At 39.1% G+C, this 19,921-nt stretch overlaps 3 protein-coding genes across 4 annotated transcripts; 1 reads left to right on the forward strand and 2 right to left on the reverse strand.

The window, feature by feature from the left end:
* The first annotated feature begins 5,554 nt into the window (after positions 1-5,554).
* Positions 5,555-12,689, forward strand: LOC133707858 (plasma membrane ATPase 4). 2 transcript variants are annotated; one of them, XM_062133329.1, is made up of 16 exons: positions 5,558-5,914; positions 7,776-7,895; positions 7,994-8,230; positions 8,528-9,289; positions 9,408-9,530; positions 9,633-9,737; positions 9,841-9,985; positions 10,083-10,247; positions 10,347-10,585; positions 10,697-10,729; positions 10,823-10,904; positions 11,003-11,163; positions 11,257-11,430; positions 11,530-11,712; positions 11,815-11,996; positions 12,250-12,689. In XM_062133329.1, exons 1-16 carry the CDS (start codon positions 5,855-5,857, stop codon positions 12,344-12,346), a joined length of 2,868 nt encoding a protein of 955 aa, XP_061989313.1. In that variant the 5' UTR covers positions 5,558-5,854; the 3' UTR covers positions 12,347-12,689. The 2 variants fall into 2 exon arrangements, with proteins under 2 accessions (XP_061989312.1, XP_061989313.1); XM_062133328.1 differs by having other exon boundaries at positions 5,555-5,914; positions 11,003-11,430.
* A 3,169-nt stretch (positions 12,690-15,858) lies between these two features.
* LOC133710300 (tubulin alpha chain-like) lies at positions 15,859-16,652 on the reverse strand. The gene has a single exon (XM_062136338.1). The coding sequence runs from the start codon at positions 16,628-16,630 to the stop codon at positions 16,106-16,108; it is 525 nt and encodes a 174-aa protein (XP_061992322.1). The 5' UTR covers positions 16,631-16,652; the 3' UTR covers positions 15,859-16,105.
* A 724-nt stretch (positions 16,653-17,376) lies between these two features.
* Positions 17,377-18,276, reverse strand: LOC133710299 (transcription factor bHLH146). The gene has a single exon (XM_062136337.1). The coding sequence runs from the start codon at positions 18,131-18,133 to the stop codon at positions 17,501-17,503; it is 633 nt and encodes a 210-aa protein (XP_061992321.1). The 5' UTR covers positions 18,134-18,276; the 3' UTR covers positions 17,377-17,500.
* Positions 18,277-19,921: the final 1,645 nt, after the last annotated feature.

Raw genomic sequence — 19,921 nt, forward strand, 5'->3', positions numbered from 1 at the left:
TACCGTGAGTTTGCCACATGATCATTTCGATCATTGAAGTCATATACGATTTATTACCTCTAAAAATTGAATTATTGTACCCTTCTATAGTCAATGAAATAAACTAATGAATTATTTCGTCCCTCTGACTTTTGATCAGCTAGCCGTTGTTGCACCAGTAAACAATGAGAAAATGGAAAAAGCAAAGGCATCTGTTTTGCTAACCCTTTTTGCAGAAATAGAATTAATCATGTGGTTTATGTTGCGCATTTGGATGCCTTGGTTACTTTTAGTAATAAACCTATCCATCAATCGTTGTCATTTTGAAAATTTTAACAAGTCTACTATTTACAAGATTGAAACTGCTGGCATGGTATGAAAAAATTTGTCGTAAGATTTGTATATGTCATGGTCCAGTGTATCGCTCTGCATGTTCGTAAGATTGAGTAAGAAAATCATCTTCAAGGTAAACTTTATGAGCCAAGAAGATAATAATAGTAGTCTCAACTAAAAACATGTATTCTAACAAGCACACCAATTCACGAAGAGTGCATAACTGCCTACTTCATTTACTTTACAATTGTGGTGACAATACCGGAAAGTAAATGCTTACTCAATGTTATATTATACTAATTATTAAGATCAGCTTTTCCACTATGTTATCACTGAAATGTAAATTCGGTGACACATAGTTTCACCCTGCCACTAGGTGGTAGCGACTATTTGACAAAGTAAGGAACTCACCGCCTAACTAGGACAGACAAGTCACTTTGAGTATGCACACAAGTATGTAGCCCGACTAGTCGTACACCACAAATGTAAGGACTTATTACCCGCAAAAACCACAACAAAACTAAATAACAGAAACAAATAGAAACTTAAAAATACACAGCCGAGCTAGGCAGGGCCCAAAAAATGAGCCCAAACCCAAGCATCAGCCCAGGTAGCAAGGAGGTAACTGCTCGTGTGTAAGGCCCAACCCAGCTCTAACACAGCCACCACCGACGTCCCACTCTCTTTGTCGCCCCACCACCTGTATCGAGTTGCCATCGCCAGCGCTCTTCTAACCCGGTTCTCCCAAGATAATGCTCCACCTTCCAACCTACCCAGAAATGATTTGGAACGATTCACAGCTCCAATCTAGAAAAGATCAACCATCAACCACCATCTCCGTCCAACCAGATTTCAAACCATCACCAAGGAACCTGTTTCCTCCGCCCTCCTCACCCCCAAACCAGTGACATCAGACAAATTTTCTGCCACCCATCTGACCCACAAACTCGGCATGCACGAACAGAAGCACAGCCCCCAGCGACCCCAATCTCTCTTACCACCTGTTGCCGATCCCATCGATCTAGAGCAACATTACCCCAATCTAGAGAACCACACTGACCCATCAACAACGACGGTCCGACAATTGCATCCATGCATGGACGCGTTGTCGGATGGAGGCTAGAAATGTTTTTGAAAGCCCTAGCGCAGCGACACTAAAGAGAACCCAAATTTTGAAAAGTAATTTCATTATAGATCCCTGAGCTTTACACCTTAAATAAGTTATGCCCTTTGCAGTTCTAATTTCATCACATGTACCCTTGTGCTCCTTGATTTAATCAATCTTGTCTAATCACAAGTTTTTCCGTCAAATATTATGTAAATTGAAAGCGTGACTCTAATGGGCTTCCTTGTAGGATGATGAATCACTAACATAGGATGCAAAATTATATCATAAATGACCAAAATTTCAAAATATACTACCCAATAATTAGCAAAAAAGCTAAAAATTGGACAAGATTGATTGGAATTGAAAGTACAGGGGTACAATTGTGATGAAATTAGAAGTGTGGGGAGCACATGTGATTTAGGGTATGAAGATTAGGGAAGTAAAATGAAATTTGTTCTATAAATGATGTTGGTCATTCGAAGTTAACTACAGGTATAATGAATATTTTTCATATAGAATGAAAAATTGGAGGTAGATGAGAAAATCTCAAGAAGTTGGTTCAGTTGGCCATCATTTTGGATTGAGTCTCTCAACGAAGCATGGCATGGTGGCTTTGGTGGGGTTCAGCATGGTTGGTCCACCTGGAGCTACTCAGCCCTAATAAGTCTAGAGCTACACATTATATTTTTGTTCAAGCATGATGGGTACGTTGATGTTGGCAAAAGTATTCCCTCTCGGTGGCTGTAAGAGCAAGTTCACTGGGTCAATACTATTCACTATTTTTTGCCTTTCATTTCCACAATCTAGGTCACTGGGTCAGATACTGTTCACAAAAGGTCACTGATTGTCAATTGGCCGGTCAAGAAATTGACCCAGAGTGACATTTTGTGAACAATATCTGACCCAGTGATCTAGATGGTGGAAATGAAAAGCAAAAAGCAGTGAATAGTATTGACCCAGTGAACTTGCTCTAAGGATGGTGGTTGTTGCCTGGGGCCTTTGTATCTAGCTTGCAACGTTTTCAACTTTACTCGACTTTTGGTGCGAGTCGAATCGATGACGATAGAGCAATATGTAGATAGTGGACTTGTTGATCCTCAACAAAGAATGTTATTGTTCTATGACAAACTCACTCCAACAACAAACATATTTGTGGTTTCAAGGGAATCCGAGGATTTGGAATTAGCTTACTCGCCTTTTTTGTTTGTTATATACATGAAAGAGAACAATGAGAGCGGTGGATATGAAGCAAAAACCTTTTAGAGAAAAGAAACAAAAATTCAAAAGAAAGGCCAAGCAAATAAATCATAGCCAATTGGATCAAAGGTCGAGAGGCATAGTGTGCTTTCCATTGCGAACTCGTTTCTCTTTATTTGATCTTTAATATTTTGAGATGCGTCTTTGCCAAATTTTGATATTCCAAAGTCATTTTATCCTCACCAAACTAAGAAAGTTTAATACCTTGAGTTCATGGTTCATGGTTTTCAATTATTGGTTCCAGACCCTATACCTTTCAAACTTGTTGCATTGGAGAATAGGTGAACCAATTTAGATTATGTAATTATGTCTTGCTCAAAAAATAATGAGACGTTATGTGTAATATTTACTCTTAATATACACGTCTTCCCATAAAGAAGAAGAAGAAGATATTGTAGTAATTGTACTGATAAATAGTGGGTCTCATAGGCTGTGCTTTTCGCTCTTCAACAATATATCAGAGTGAACCCTGTCTAATCAGGTCATACACCATGAACCCGATTTATGGGGCTTATGAGCTTTGTTAGAGCAAGTTCACCCGTTGGGTCGCCAGGTCAGGGTCACCAGGTCACCGGGGTAAGACACTATTCACTACCACTGGACCTTTGTTTCCACCCGTTGGGGTCAGGGTCACCAGTCAATTACTGTTCATCGAATATTTTATTAAATTTTTAAGTGTAAATGAGAAATGTATGATGTAAATAAATACTATTGATGAACATTTTGGAAATCCAACCAAAGAAAATTTTATGGATAGAAAAATGATATATCCACCGACGAGTCTTTTTTTTTTTTTTTTTAATAACTCCATTGACATTAAGTCTTATGTACACAACCGACAATTTGTTTTTAAAAGAGTGAAAATCTACCGACACTTTTATCTGCATGAAAAATTTCAATAAATAGACATGATCTTTACACTACATCATTTTTGTGTGAGAGGTAAAATAGGAGGTGAGGTATTTATACTTTTCCCTAAATTTTTTTTCTGCCCCTTTTTTTTTATCTGCAAACCTAGTTCATAGGTCCATAATTCCATAATTGTAAATTGTCATCCCATAATTAAACAAAACAACGGTCCAGATTTGTGGACCTTACATTCAAATTCCAAAGGAGACCAATGGCTACTTGCCACGTCGGCCCCCCACATGCCGCTACATGACAAAAACCTGCACTTCACGCGCATCTGGGTTTCTCGGCACTACGCTCCAAGCGAGTGAATCACATGCATTTGTCCTAGCGCGTCTATCCTCTTCGGCCACGTTGGAGCCCTGGGTCACGCCCTCAGTCACCGTGCTGCCCGAGCTCGTGTCCTGGGCCACGCACTGTTCGCTTGCCCAAGCCCGGTGGAAGCTTCAATAGTTAGATTTTGGTGACTTTGGTCACTTTTTGATGTGGAGCCCGGGCATAATCAAGCCCGGTGAACTTGCTCTTAGAGCAAGTTCACCCGTAGTCAATAAAAGGCAAAGTCGAGAAGTCAAGAATTCGACTGGTCAAGTTACTATTCACTGCCACTGGACATAGGTTTACACCCGTTGTTTTTCTTGCCCGGTCAACACTGTTCACCTATTAATTCCATTACCGTCGATCCACACATTTAATTGAAAACAACGGCCCAGATCAAAGGACCGTTGCTTTCAAATTTGCTGATATCAAACGGAAAGCTTCCACGCGTCAAGTGTCGTTGCCCACTTGTTGTCGCTAGGAGACAAACCTGCTCTGCCTCCACTTGTTGTCAGCTGTTGATTCGTGCGTGCCCACAACGGTTGCTCTCTTCCGCGTCTGTCCGTGCTGCTCTGACGCTGACGTTCTCAATAAATGCTGCTGGAAGGAGATGGCAGCTGGGCAAGAGAAGTCAAACAAAATGTCACGGGCTTGCCTTTTATTTTGCCTAGGGTCATCAAAAGACAAAACATGGCTGGGCAATATTCTAACGGTGGAGTTGCAAAAACACTCTTGCCCGGTCACCACATCATCATTCCTTAGCCTTGCCCGGGCAAACCAGCACCGGTGATCTTGCTCTTAGTGCTTATGAGCTTGACAAAGCGGATGGATCTGCCATCATGTTGTAATTTGCGGCCGAGTGAGTCATCTCGAAATGTGGTGGCGAAAAAGCTTAGGGTTTCGAACAATTAATTGTATCCCTGCACAAGCTCTCATCCTTACCTCTACTCTAGACACAGTTCTGTTTCTCGCGTGCTGAGCTACGACACACTCTACTTCAACCCAAAATCTATTTGTTGGACACGTAAAGCACATCTTGGCTTCATTGTTAGTCTTGTGGATCTCTATGTTAATAAAAAAAACAACTTGTACAAGAATATGCAATTATGCATGTTTGTGTCTGTACTACCCCGCTAAAATTAAAACAAACAATAACAATTAGAGAATTCGAATCCAATTTCTTCACAATTAGAGAATCCAATTTCACTTCCCTAGCCGTAGCCGACTCGTGTGACAAATCTCTGTTGATAACTTCTTGGGAAGAAACAACTGAGGAAGAATTTTTTTTCTGCAATAGGAAATAGTGGGAGGGGGAACATGAAATGCACGTCAGCATAATTTTGATTGGGTGGGCAAGCCTATGAAATAGGGGTCAGAACCCCAAGGCATCAAAAATCCCTATCAATAAAAAACTAATCAAAAATCAACTGTAGCAGTACCGGCGGCAGCTGCCCCAGTCAAGAGTCACCGGTAATACTTGAGAAACAATTGGTCTACAAAGATAACCACCAACCCTTTGTTATTTTATTGCTTTTATTCTCCAATTTTCTTCTGTGTTTCTTTTCTTTGCTAGGAATTGGAAGTAATCCATAAGAGTTAGATTAAAAGTCATAATAGAGGCCCACTTGGGGTTGGGGTTGGGGTTAAACGGCGGGGGAGAGGGTTATAGACTCATAGCCTCCTCGGAGAGGTATATAAGAAGAGGCATCCTCTGCACAATCTCATCTCATCTCATCACCGGCCATCACTAAAGCCAGAGAGTCACTACTGCTCTCTTTCTTTTTCTCCTTGGGATTCAAAATATCTCCATTCATTCAATGCTTCTTTAAAATCCTTGGATTTAATCTCTCAGCTTTGCTAGTAACTACTAGCTAGAGCCTAGCTAGAGTTCTTGGTTATATAAACATCATCGTCTTCTACGTATTGTTGTTGTGACAAATTTGACTGGAAAAGATGGGGGGCCCGGACAAGGCTATCAGCCTTGAGGAGATCAAGAACGAGACTGTTGATCTGGTATACTTTCCTTCACTTACCTTTTGCCAATCTTTACTAGCTTTCCTGGGAAACGAGCTGTTGTTCTTTACTTTTTTCTGGGTGGTGGGTGCTTTTTCAATCCATGGCTTGAGCTTGTTCTTATGTTTAACGGTCTCTTTGTGCATGTTTTTCAACTGGGTCTTCGTTGGTTGATGCTCAGATCTAATTCTAACAGTTCTAATCTCATATTTCTCTAAAAGCGCCACTTAGAGAGTTACCGTATGTTATGTTGTTAAATTGCGAATCAAAACCATCATTCACAGGCAGAATCGTGTCTAGACATGTGGTTTTGATCGGTGGTTTAACAACTAACTAGAAAACCATATGTTCCATGGCTTTATGCTCTGTTTTACTCTTTGCATGCATAGCTACTTCAAAAGTTCATATCAGTTTCCATCTGGGTTTCTCAGAAGAGCCATTTTGTTTGACATGGGTTCATCCCAAAGATTCAAATTTTTGTTTTGTTTTCTCAAACCATATACTAGTTTCCAAACCCGTGGATCCAAGACATGTGAATGACAGAGAGATGAGTCCACTACGGTTAATAATGTCCCCCCAAGTTGTTTACGCAATAAACTCCTTCTCTCTCTCTTCCTCTCACACCTCGTTTGGTTCCTCCAAAAGTTTAACCCTAGAAATTACAAGTACCTTTCCGTGGTACTAAATCTCAAACAAAACACAACTTCGTTTCTTTTGATGACTCTCACGTTCGACCTGAGAGAGAGTCCCTAGCCTTCACTGACACAAACTCTGTTTACCGTTGGGTTTCTCACATTCAGATTTGTATTTAGTTTTCTTATTTTACCCCTTTGCTTTTTTTTAATTCCTCTCTCGTATCCCGACCCCTTTTGGAGCGCGTGTGATCTACGCACCAATGGAGCCCTGGCGTTGAAAAACTGCGCTGTCCCACTGACACAGACGACTATTATATCATGATTACTAAAATTAAAAAGCCGTTAAATTACAACGGCGTCAGTCAACGCTTTGGTGATTGGCTAGCATCCCGAGAAGGCCCAGAGTTTGGATTAGACAGTCTAGTCTTGTACACTGAGTTACCGAGTCGACTCAGCTCGACTCGCTAAATTATTGGCGTTTTTTTTTTTTTTTTTAATTTTGGAATTTTATGAACAATCTAATAGTTGACTTTGAAATTTGAGTCCCATCAAACCTAAGAAATTTATTTTAATTTGTGAAATTAATTCTGCTTACCGTTGGTTTTGTGGTGGGATTTCGTTTTCAAGGATCCAAAAATAATATTTAGTTTCTAAGTCATTTGAGTTTATCAGTTCGAGAAATAGAATATAATTATAAAAAATCTGTCTCAGATTTAAACAAGAAAAGGTGATATTTTGTGATATTTTTTTTTTTCTATGGTACTAGATAGTTGCACAAATTCGTCTCCGGTCACTTTCTGGAGAAAAATTATTTCAAAAATACATATTTTGGGTGGGATCTACTTATTTAGGAGACGAATAGTCATGGTTGTTGTGACTATTGTAATGTATTATATACCATTGCAAGGTCACATGTGGACCTAATGCATATGTTAGAAAAGAATGTGAAACCAATGAACTGGCCGGTAACACTCATGTGCATGTTATGTGCTTGTGACATGTACGTTGTCTTAGATGTGATTCTCCGACAGTTGTGATTATTGCCAACAGTTTCTTGTCTGAGTTCACAACTATGATTTGGTTGGCAATTCTTCTAGTATTATTCCAAATTTAATTATTAGTTTAATCCATTCTAAAAAAAAATAAAAAAAATTACATACGATCCTAATGTAAAATGAGGTTACAGTTGATATTGAACAAATTCCTAACAATGAGTTGGTTTTCAGGAAAGGATTCCCATTGAGGAAGTGTTTGAGCAGCTGAAATGTTCCAGAGAAGGTCTAAGCGGGGCGGAAGGAGCCCAGAGGCTCGAGATTTTTGGTCCCAACAAGCTAGAAGAGAAGAAGGTACTTTAATTTTCATAGGAACATACTTTGTTTGGTTCATAATATCTAAATTTTGAATTAGAGAATTGACTATAACTTTTGGTACTGAAAATGAACAGGAAAGCAAATTTCTCAAGTTCCTTGGGTTTATGTGGAATCCTCTATCATGGGTCATGGAAGCTGCAGCCATTATGGCTATTGCTTTGGCCAATGGTGGTGGGAAGCCCCCAGATTGGCAAGATTTTGTGGGTATTGTCTGCTTGTTGGTGATCAACTCCACTATCAGTTTCATTGAAGAAAACAATGCAGGAAATGCAGCTGCTGCACTTATGGCTGGTCTTGCTCCCAAGACTAAGGTAATAATATGCTCACAAACTTAATTGGCAAGAGATTAAATAAGATACCTAATCAAACTTACGAAGTTGAGTTTCATTTTCCACTCTAGCACGTATCTAAATAAGATTCATATTTACTCATCTACATTTATAGAGCAGTGTAATGTTCTTGATACTTCATTGTTGAGAATGAGAGAACAGTGATAGAAAGATTACTTAGTTACCAACTCTATTCACAATTTGTGTTAGTCCAAAATAACTGGATGTCATAATATTGATTTACATTGTGGTTCATGGTGATGTATATTGTATATGTAGGTGCTTAGAGATGGAAAATGGTCTGAGGAGGATGCTGCCATCCTGGTTCCAGGAGATATCATTAGCATCAAGTTGGGAGACATTGTCCCAGCTGATGCTCGTCTTCTTGAGGGTGATCCTTTAAAGATTGATCAATCTGCCCTTACGGGAGAATCACTTCCAGTGACCAAGCATCCAGGAGATGAAGTTTTCTCTGGTTCAACTTGCAAACAAGGTGAAATCGAAGCTGTTGTCATTGCCACTGGTGTCCACACCTTCTTTGGGAAGGCTGCTCATCTTGTAGACAGCACCAACCAAGTTGGACATTTCCAGAAGGTTCTCACTGCTATTGGAAACTTCTGTATCTGCTCCATTGCAGTTGGAATGTTGGTTGAGATTGTAGTCATGTATCCCATTCAGCACAGAAAGTACAGGGACGGAATTGACAATCTCCTTGTACTCTTGATCGGAGGCATTCCCATTGCCATGCCTACCGTCTTGTCTGTGACAATGGCTATTGGATCTCACAGGCTCTCTCAGCAGGGTGCTATCACTAAGAGAATGACTGCCATTGAAGAAATGGCTGGTATGGATGTGCTTTGCAGTGACAAGACAGGAACACTAACTCTTAACAAGCTTAGTGTTGACAAAAACTTGATTGAGGTCTTTTCCAAGGGTACGGAGAAAGACCATGTGGTTCTTCTTGCTGCAAGGGCATCTAGAACCGAAAACCAGGACGCCATTGATGCTGCCATGGTTGGAATGCTTGCTGACCCAAAAGAGGTATAACTCTTTTTTCAAACTTTTTTCTTCTCAGATATATAGTTGTTTCTTAATTAACTCTTGAAGGGAATTTGCGGCGAATGTGAGGATCTTATACATTGCATACTTATGCATGCAGGCCCGTGCTGGAATTCGAGAAATTCACTTCTTGCCATTTAATCCTGTGGACAAGAGAACTGCTTTGACTTACATTGATTCTGATGGAAACTGGCACAGAGCAAGCAAAGGTGCACCTGAGCAGGTACTTCAGTTTTTTCCTATATTTAACCATGACCCAATATTATCTACATTGTTAAGCCAAGTATTCCTAATGGCTTACTAGTTAATCAATTTCTTTTTATAGATTTTGGACCTCTGCAAGTGCAAAGAGGATTTCAAGAAGAAGGCTTTTGCCATTATTGACAAGTATGCTGAACGTGGTCTTCGGTCTTTGGCTGTTGCTAGACAGGTTTGATGACCCAACCTTACTGTTTATAGTAATGTATTGCATTCTGTTCATGGTAATAACTAAATCAACACCCTCTCATCATTGCTATTCGTATATGTTACAGGAAGTGCCCGCAAAATCAAAAGAAAGTGAGGGTGGTCCATGGCAGTTGGTTGGGTTGTTGCCTCTTTTTGATCCACCAAGACACGATAGTGCAGAAACTATCCGCCAGGCTCTTAATCTCGGTGTGAATGTTAAGATGATTACTGGTAAGTCACTTCTTACTTCCATCTATCCCTTTTATGCATTTGTTTTGATTCTTGTGCATGGTTATGCTCACTCACCCATTTGTCTCCATACGCACAGGTGATCAACTTGCTATCGCAAAGGAAACTGGTCGCAGACTTGGAATGGGAACAAACATGTACCCATCTGCTTCCTTACTTGGTCAACACAAGGATGCAAGCATAGCTGCCCTCCCAATAGAAGAGTTAATCGAGAAGGCTGACGGGTTTGCTGGAGTGTTTCCAGGTGAGTTGTTATAAGTGAAAACGGTTTTTACCGTTTTGTTTCGAAAGCTGAAAGGCTCTTTTGTTTATGTTTTCTGACACTTGTTTTTGCTACTTGTAGAGCACAAATACGAGATTGTGAAGAAGTTGCAGGAGAGAAAGCACATTTGTGGAATGACAGGAGATGGTGTCAATGATGCCCCTGCATTGAAGAAGGCCGATATTGGAATTGCTGTCGCTGATGCTACAGATGCTGCACGAGGTGCTTCCGACATTGTTCTTACAGAACCCGGATTGAGTGTCATCATCAGTGCAGTGTTGACCAGTAGAGCTATTTTCCAGAGAATGAAGAACTACACAGTTAGTTTCTCCGCCTTTCTTGTCAACATGTCACTTAAACTTGTTAGCTTGACTAAACAGTTGACGACTCCCACCTTTAACTTTTCCTTTTATTTTCTTGTTTTCTTGTAGATCTATGCAGTTTCCATCACCATCCGTATTGTGGTAAGTAAACGCTGGCGATTAAAAACATTTGGCTTCCCTTGCATATCAAGTCAATATTGATCTAATTGTCTTTTGTTTTGGAAAATGTTGCAGTTTGGTTTCATGTTCATTGCACTCATTTGGAAGTTTGACTTCTCTCCTTTCATGGTTTTGATTATTGCCATATTAAACGATGGTGATTTTTTTAATTTTATTCTTCTTATAAGGTCATGAATTTTCAATTACTATTAATAATCGTGATTATTTACACTATGTACTTGTTAACTTTTGAAGGAACAATTATGACGATCTCAAAGGATAGAGTTGTGCCATCTCCCCTTCCTGATAGCTGGAAATTGAAAGAGATATTTGCTACTGGGATTGTGCTCGGAGGTTACTTGGCATTGATGACTGTTATATTCTTCTGGTTGATGAAAGAAACTAACTTCTTTTCGGTAAGTTACAGTTTGCTATGTAAAGGAGTACTTATGTTTAGAGAAACTTTTCTTCAAAGTTTGTTAAATATTGAAAATATGCTTTTTCTGCAGAATACATTTGGTGTCAGATCTATAAGAGAGAGTCCTGAGGATCAAATGGCTGCTTTGTACCTACAAGTCAGTATTGTGAGCCAGGCTCTCATTTTTGTCACTCGATCACGAAGCTGGTCCTTTTTGGAACTCCCTGGACTACTGTTGCTCAGTGCTTTTGCCGTCGCCCAGCTGGTAAGAACAATGACATGGATTTCCTTTCCAGGTTCTCTTTCAAATACAGACTAATCTGTGCATATCATACAAAGCTAAAAATTATGTGCCATTTTTCAGATTGCAACTTTGATAGCAGTATATGCCAACTGGGGATTTGCAAGAATACATGGAGTCGGTTGGGGATGGGCCGGTGTCATCTGGATTTACAGCATTGTCTTCTATTTCCCACTAGACATTATGAAGTTTGCCATCCGTTACATCTTGAGTGGAAAGGCATGGCTCAACATGCTAGAGAACAAGGTACATCTTAGATTTCTTTTGAATACAAAGTGGAACTATACATTGAGTTGGTTTAAATGGTGAACTCAAGATTTTAAATCTGATCTATCATTCTTGTGACAGACTGCCTTTACCACCAAGAAAGATTATGGAAAAGAGGAGAGGGAAGCTCAATGGGCTCATGCACAAAGGACCCTTCATGGACTGCAAGCACCAGAAAGTAGTACTCTGTTTAGTGACAAGAGCAGCTACAGAGAGCTGTCTGAGATTGCCGAGCAGGCTAAGAGACGAGCAGAGATGGCAAGGTAAGACGCCATTCTATTAGAAACTAAAGTGATATCTCAAAATTTTTATATGATATGGCCAGTATTCTCTTGCGCAATATTTGATATTTTTAGTTGCCGTGTAATCAAATCTTGCACAAGTGTCTCTAATTTACAGTCTAACAACATAACATGCTAGATTTTCTGGCACGAGAACATTTCCTTAGGAGATATAATATCTGTTTTGTTTGACATCAAATACTGAAAAAGTTGTCTTTCGGACTTGTGTTTACAGACTTCGTGAGCTTACCACACTCAAGGGACATGTCGAGTCAGTGGCGAAGCTGAAGGGCCTGGACCTTGATTCAATCCAGCAGCATTATACAGTGTAAGAATCCCAGATGAAATTTTACCCGGGAAACAAGAGGCCACAATTCAACGATGTATCAAATTCTAGAGGAGAGACAATTAAGAAGGCCTAATTAGTTTAAACATTTTCTAGATATGATGGAGAGCATGTCTGTGCTATATATAACTACTCTCCTGTTCTGTTGTATTTTTACTTTCACATGTATTTCAAGTGCCAGCAAAAAAAAGGTTGTGTTTGGTTTAGTTTTGTTCTCTTGTAGGGGCCAAGTACCCATTCTCATAGCACTAATACTCTTATGCAAAGTGTCATGCCGCTTTTGAAGGCTCAAATAATCAGTGAATTTAACTTCATATCCATTTACACAATCCTTCTGTTAGCATTAATATTTATATGGAACATAATTGAAATGTTAATCTTCAACTCATGAATTAGTGAAATACAACTCAGCACTACTACATCGGGTTGTTTCAAGTTTCAAACTTCCATCTTCACTGTATCTCTACTTGCAATACTGAAACGCCAATCAGTGCCAATTGCTTGTGTTTTCATTTCAATTGTTTTACTGAATTTACATAGTTTGGGGTATTTGCATTTGGTTTAGGCATATTAGTTATGGTATTGATAGAAACAAGACAGAAACAGAGGAATGCTTGCACATGGAGGCATCGGGGCAGCGCCGATCTCAAACAGGGGTGGTTGCTTGGCGGTTCTGACTGCTGGGTCTCCATCGCTGGCCCAAAATATTAGGTGTTCTTACTGGTGGAATGATGAAGCTGCACGGTGCTCTTGGCAGTGTGCTAGGCGGTGTTTGGTGGCTTCAAGCAAGCTTGGGGCTGCTGGGCTGGCTTGCTTCATATGGGCTAGGGCTGGGTCTTTTGAACCTAATACTTGGTCCAAGAGGAAGCAGGCTACCAGGGGGCTTGGGTCTAGTATTTAGAATATTTTTTGCTTACATTCTATGCAGTAAAGAGGATCCCTGAGCACCACAATTGAGTTAATTGGTGAAGGGTTCTTGTCTAATTTTAATATTGTGTAAGAAGACTAGTCATAGTCATGTAGGCTCACTGAATAAGTGAGCGTCAATGTTCTAGTGGATGGTACTATTAATTTTTTAGTTGCGCACTAATGTATGGTGCAAGTATAGGAAATCAATTGGATGTGCCATTCCAGCTATGAGATTAATGAAATCACTTCTTCCTGTCAAAAAAAGGGAAAACATAGGATAAGAAAAATATCGACCGCAGCCTTTTAGACACATACACTAATCAAAGAATTTATCTTTTCCTCCACAAAATCCATAATCTCCTATCAAACTCAAGCCTACAACTGCAATTTATGGCACGATAGGGTTAGTAGGAATTTTGTGTGCACAAGCCTATGTAGAAAATTTGTGACCAATTATAAGCTATCATCTCAATTAAAAAATTGTAGGAATTAATCATGTGTTTAAGAGCCTATTGTAAAATGTCCATAACCGATTAGATTAGATAGGTTTGATCCACTACTAGTTGTTATAGGGTAAAATCGAGAACTGACACTGAAGAGGCCTGTTCAGTGTGGTTTCAGGCACCAACTGATCGGTTGGATCTGATTTCGGTTTCTTTTAGATGGTTCGGTGTTGGTTTGATCGGTTTCGGTTTTTTAGCTTTGAAAAGTCCATTCTAGGAACAAGTTGTAACAGAGTAATTATGACAATATTACCATTATTTTAGATTGCACATTCTTACATTGCAAAATGTTGTACAAGTTATAAGTTTGCAATTCTTCCTCTTCCACATCAGAGTTAAGCTTTTTTAACCATACCTTCGTATATAACTTAAAGGTGCTTATATTCATATCTTTAAAATTGGTATTTGGACCTCCATATTTGTTACAGCTCCCAATTACTTTTTCAAATACTCAATATGCTAACTACACCTCCCCATTTTTTTTCTTTTCAAAATGTCTCTAACCCCTAATTTTCTTGATATGCAATCACCATTAAGTTCTCCTTCTACAATTCCACTCTTTTGTGTCAAGTAGACGGAGTACTAGTAGCAATAAGGCCAAGAATTTCTTGAAAATGTGCTAGAAAAGCCAAAGGGAATTATAAGGTGTTCAGTGGCGGAGCCAGAATTTCTTATTAAGTGGGGCACAAAATTAGAATTTACATATATATACCAAAATTTTAATAAAAAATAATAAAGTAAAATAAAATTAATATTTTTCTCTAAATTACATATTTTATTAATAAACTTTATAGCTTTAGATATTAGATAATTTTTCATTAAGGAGACATAATTTATTTTTAACTTTTAAAACTATAAGAAAAAATTGTATTATTGTTCTCAAAAGGAAAAAACAATTGAAAAAAAGTAACATTTCCAGCATCCATGACTCGAACCTGGGACCATTTACAAAACCAATGCACACCTTACCACTACACCGAGTTGGCTAGTGCTAATATTAACATACTCTAGAATCTAGATTATTTAAGCAAGTTTTCATGTACAGAAATTGAAAAAAAATATGAAAGTTAGTGGGGCACGGGACCCACTGGGTCCCCATGTGGCTCCGCCCCTGAAGGTGTTACTTCGTATTTGAATAAGAACCTTAAAATTAAAAAATTAGTCGAGTATAGTGCTTGAAGGCTCGGTACCATTTGGTCTAGTGGCATAAGTCTTCCATTTATAAGCGGGATGTTGTGAGTTCGACTCACAATAGACTAGTTGTTGTATATAAGTTGTTTATTTGATAATAAAAAAAAAAGTACAGTGCATCAACACAATCAAGCTCCTGATGATGACTTTCAAGTTCTTAAAGATGACAATCAATACCATCAATTTCTTCAAGCAAAATAAAGAAAAGAAATAAAATAAAATAAAATAAAAACCCAATTTGTCCCCCAAATATTTTTTAGCTGAGAAGAAATTTTTTTCAAAAGAATTCTCATAACTTCATAACAATTTGCAAAATTTAGGTTTCAAAATCATGATTTGGTTCTCAATTATTGAATTTTCACTTTCTTCCATAGATTTTGATGGACAAACTAGGGTTTAATATTGAAGAAGATGGTGAAAAAAATTATGCTTTTGAAAATACCATTAGAACATGGGATTCAATCCCGGTTTGAACATGGCAAAGGAGTACGTTGGGTTTGTAGATAGTTTGGACGTGAAAGAATATGGTGCGTTTATTCTCACTTTATTGTCTTTATTGATCATTTTTATAAAATAAAATAAAAACCCAATTTGTCACCCAAATATTTTTGGAAAAATATCCATTTACCCAAATTTGAGCCATATTAACCCCATTTACCCAAACATCTTATGAGATTGCCCACTTACCCAATATTTTATATATATTTGGCCCTAATACCCAATTAAGTATTTTTTATTTATTTTTGGGACAATTTTGCCCTCTCCTTCTTTGTCACTTAGAGAGAGAATTCATCGGAGACCTTGCCGGACTCTCGTGACCGGTGACGGGAATCCGGTTGAGGGAACAGTGACCGGATCCGGCGTCCGATTTTATTGCCCCTAATAAACATTTTATTGCCCCCCAATAATCATATTATTGACCCCCAATAATCATATTATTGGCCCTCCAATAATCATATTATTGCCTCCCAATAATCATATTATTGCCCCCTAATAAGGAGATTCAAAACACGCAGGTATTAATTACGCAAATTATAACCAGTCATCTAGTTCAAAAACACAAGAGTATTAGTTAAGCACAAAAAAATTTGACTATAAATACATCTTCAATTAATCATCAGTAATTGAATTCATGTTAAAACCTATAATAACTCATTATCGAGCAACACAGACACACCGGTGTGCTCAAGCAGAGAATGAGTGGAGAGCACACTGTTATAGGGCTCTACAACAGATGTAGAAACCTGAGGAGAAGGATACACAGTGAATCCGAGCTTGGACTTTTTCCCATAGTCCACAGAAAGCCTCTCCAGCAGAAGCGACCTGAGACCTGACCTGGTACCGCCACCGACAGCATTGAAGACAAGGAATCCCTGGAGCCCGGTGCAGTTATCAGCAAGCTTCCGGATCCGATCCGGGCAGAGATCGACGATCTCTTTGCCGATGGTGTAGTGACCACGGGCGAAGTTGTTGGCGGCGTCCTCCTTGCCAGAGATGAGCTGCTCGGGGTGGAAGAGCTGGCGGTAGGTTTTGGTGTGGACCTCGTCGATGACGGTGGGCTCGAGGTGGACGAAGATGGCGGGTGGGACGTGCTTGCCGGCACCGGTCTCAGAGAAGAAGGTGTTGAAGGCGTCGTCGCCGTGGCCGACGGTCTTGTCGCTTGACATCTAGCCGTTCGGCTGGAGAGAGAGAGAGAGAGAGAGAGAGAGAGAGAGAGAGAGAGAGAGAGAGAGAGAGAGAGAGAGAGAGAGAGAGAGAGAGAGAGAGAGAGAGAGAGAGAGAGGAGTCGAGGGAGAGAGTCTGAGAGGAGTGTAGTTTGTTAATTAAAATGAGGGCAAAACTATCATTGATGTTTAAATTGGGTAAATGAGATTAAAAACTTCTTGGTGGAGTAAGGTGAGCAATTTTTAAGCTCAAATTCTGTACATGGTCAACATCCCAATATTTTTTAGCTGAGAAGAAATTTTTTTCAGAAGAATTCTCATAATTTCATAACAATTTGCAAAATTTAGGTTTCAAAATCATGATTTGGTTCTCAATTATTAAATTTTCACTTTCTTCCATAGATTTTGATGGACAAACTAGGGTTTAATATTGAAGGAGATGGTGAAAAAAATTATGCTTTTGAAAATACCATAAGAGCATGGGATTCAATCCCGGTTTGAACATGGCAAAGGAGTACGTTGGGTTTGTAGATAGTTTGGACGTGAAAGAATATGGTGCGTTTATTCTCACTTTATTGTCTTTATTGATCATTTTTATATAAGTTGATAAAGTTAGCTGCTATTTTGCTGTTTGAGAAAAAAGTTAAGTCTCTAATTTTAAAAGTATGAATAGAAACATTCATAACTTAAACAACAATATATACTTTTGTTATATATACCCTGTAGTAATTATAACGAAATTGCACACATAACCGGCTATTTAGTTACCTTAATTTCATTAATTTGTAACTTAAAATACTTACTTAGCTAACTCTAAAAAATAATAATAATAATAATAATAATAATAATAATAATAATTTTTATTATATTTAACTAATTAACGAGTTCGATCCCCACTAGACACCGAAGAATAGTCACCTGCAGCTGGAGACAAGTTACATAACTTCCTACTTCTTCCAGCAATTCATCGTCAACCATCTCATTCCCTCCTGGTAGAAGCCTTCTTAGTGATACCAACTTCCTGCTAGTCATCTCTGCCTCTTCGTCTTTCTTTGCATTTTCTGTGATAGCTAAAGTTCTTGCTCGGAAATGCGGTCTCACCGTACTAGGCATATTGGAGGAGCAGTACTTCTTCTTCTTATAACTTGCACTGCAGCTAGGGTTTTGCAGAAAACTCAAAGGCTTCGAAACACGAGGATGAGGTAGCAGAAAGCTCTTACCATTGAGACAATTTGATTGGAGCTTCTGTTTCAAAGCGCGCATCCAGGCAAACTCGTGCTGCGTTGATGCAGACAGCACCATTGCCATGTTCACTTGGTACCCAACAATTTTCTCCAACTCATGAATATCGGAGTTACAGCACTCCTCGTTTTCTTTGTTCTTCTTCAGAGCTGGCAATAAGTAATTGACATATCTTCTTGCAAACACAGAAGAACGCACCCATCTGTTGGGTTGCAGAGAGTAAACACGTTTCGGATGTTTACCCATTTGCCTCATCATCACCATCGCAGAGAAGAAGAGAAATGAACTGGAGGAGAACAGCAATAGTGGTATTGATGATGATGAACTAGAAGAAAACCCCTGGACTGGTTTTATAGGTGGCCAAGTTGATAAAAATGTCGATCAGTTATAACAAATTACTGATACGTACCTGAGAGCAGAAGGCTGATTTGGTTGCAAAATCTTGGGAGGTCAATTTGAACTAGCTAGGGAAAGCACATGGCTGCACATGCTTAAAATTTCTTTTACACCTACTCAAAAGAAAGGACACTTTCCCATGTGCACTTGGAAACAAAGACAGGGAAACCCCACTCTATAAATGCCCTCACATGACTCCACTGGTACTCTTTTTTCTTTGCTCTTTCAAGGGTCTTTCTTACTCTACCTTTTTCCCTCATTTCAAATCAAACACAGCTCACTCCTAGTGCCATAAATTCACTCCTTATTTTCAACTCCTGTACTTCACAGAAAGTCCACTATGGTTCCTCCTCTTAGTTGCTCATTTCGCCTACGTACTTATGGCAAAATTAAGAGAAGAAAACAAGATAAAAAAAGGAAACAAAGGGCTTGCTATGTAATCCATTTGCATCATCTGCTTCCATAGAGTTTCCAGCCTAATTGTTCATAGCACTGCACTGTCAGCACCATAATTGCAACAAATTAATGAAAGGATCGGATTGTCTTGATGCCAACGCTTGGATCTAGAGATCGATTAGACCAAAGTAAAGTGACCCTTCAAGACGATCGAGTATATAGAAATAAGATGTTAATGAATAAAAACATGAAAGATTTACGGTGATTCACCCAATTTAAGCCACGTACAGTCATTATCGATGATGGTTGAGGGAATCATGCATGTCATAGAGAAAACCAGTGCTCTAATTGTTCAATGCTGGCATGCTGCTACTTTTAATCGTGTAATTAACTCAATGTGGCAGTGTCTGAAATATTGAGCTAATGACTCGACCTTATATTTGAAGTGGACCGGTTGTGACAATTCAAGACTGACAGATACAAAAAACTGTCGACTTCTGCAGCAGTACACCGACTTGAACACTGAAGTGATCGATGAGAGGAAAAACGTAATTAATACAAACCGCTACTATTCAATCTCAATGATTGTGAGGACATGCATGTTCCAGTAGTAGGACTTGTTATCTGCATGTGCATTGTCTACAGTTCACTGGCAACAAATGTAGTAGCTGGGAGTCTGAGACTAGTACAGCTTTCAGTGGCTCACAAGTCACAAGTCTGATACTATTCGATCTTCGCATATTCTTATTCACGGGGGCTCACAAGTCACAAGTGTGACTTGTAACTCGCGGATATCATGCAGGCCAAGTTATTTTTGTTACTTTGTCTTTGTGGGTGCCCAGACTTTAGGCTTTTGCTAGGAGTATTACTGAGTAGTAGTGGTCCATACCACGTGTAGAAGTTTGAAACTTTGGCCAGAAAGAGGCCCTCCTCCGTATCCATTAACCCTGCAAAATCACTTCTTGATTGATTTTTATGTGACTGTTTATTATAACTAAATGCATATATGAAAGGTTTAGCCGGTTGTCCGTGCTCAGTTCTCAGCTTTGGATTTGAATCGAGTTTTACCCAGAATGGGTTTTGAGTGGATTGAAATTAATGTAGACGAGGGTGAATTGATTTATGAATTTATCCAAGTAGAAATGGATCTCGGGTTGAGTTCTCTTATTGGGAGTGTTCACCACCATGCTCCACACCGTCAATGTAACCATTATCTCTCCATTCTTCCAAACTCATTTTCACCGTCAGCTGCAGAATTTA

This window comes from Rosa rugosa, chromosome 5, assembly GCF_958449725.1.
Source record: "Rosa rugosa chromosome 5, drRosRugo1.1, whole genome shotgun sequence".
Lineage (NCBI taxonomy): Eukaryota > Viridiplantae > Streptophyta > Magnoliopsida > Rosales > Rosaceae > Rosa > Rosa rugosa.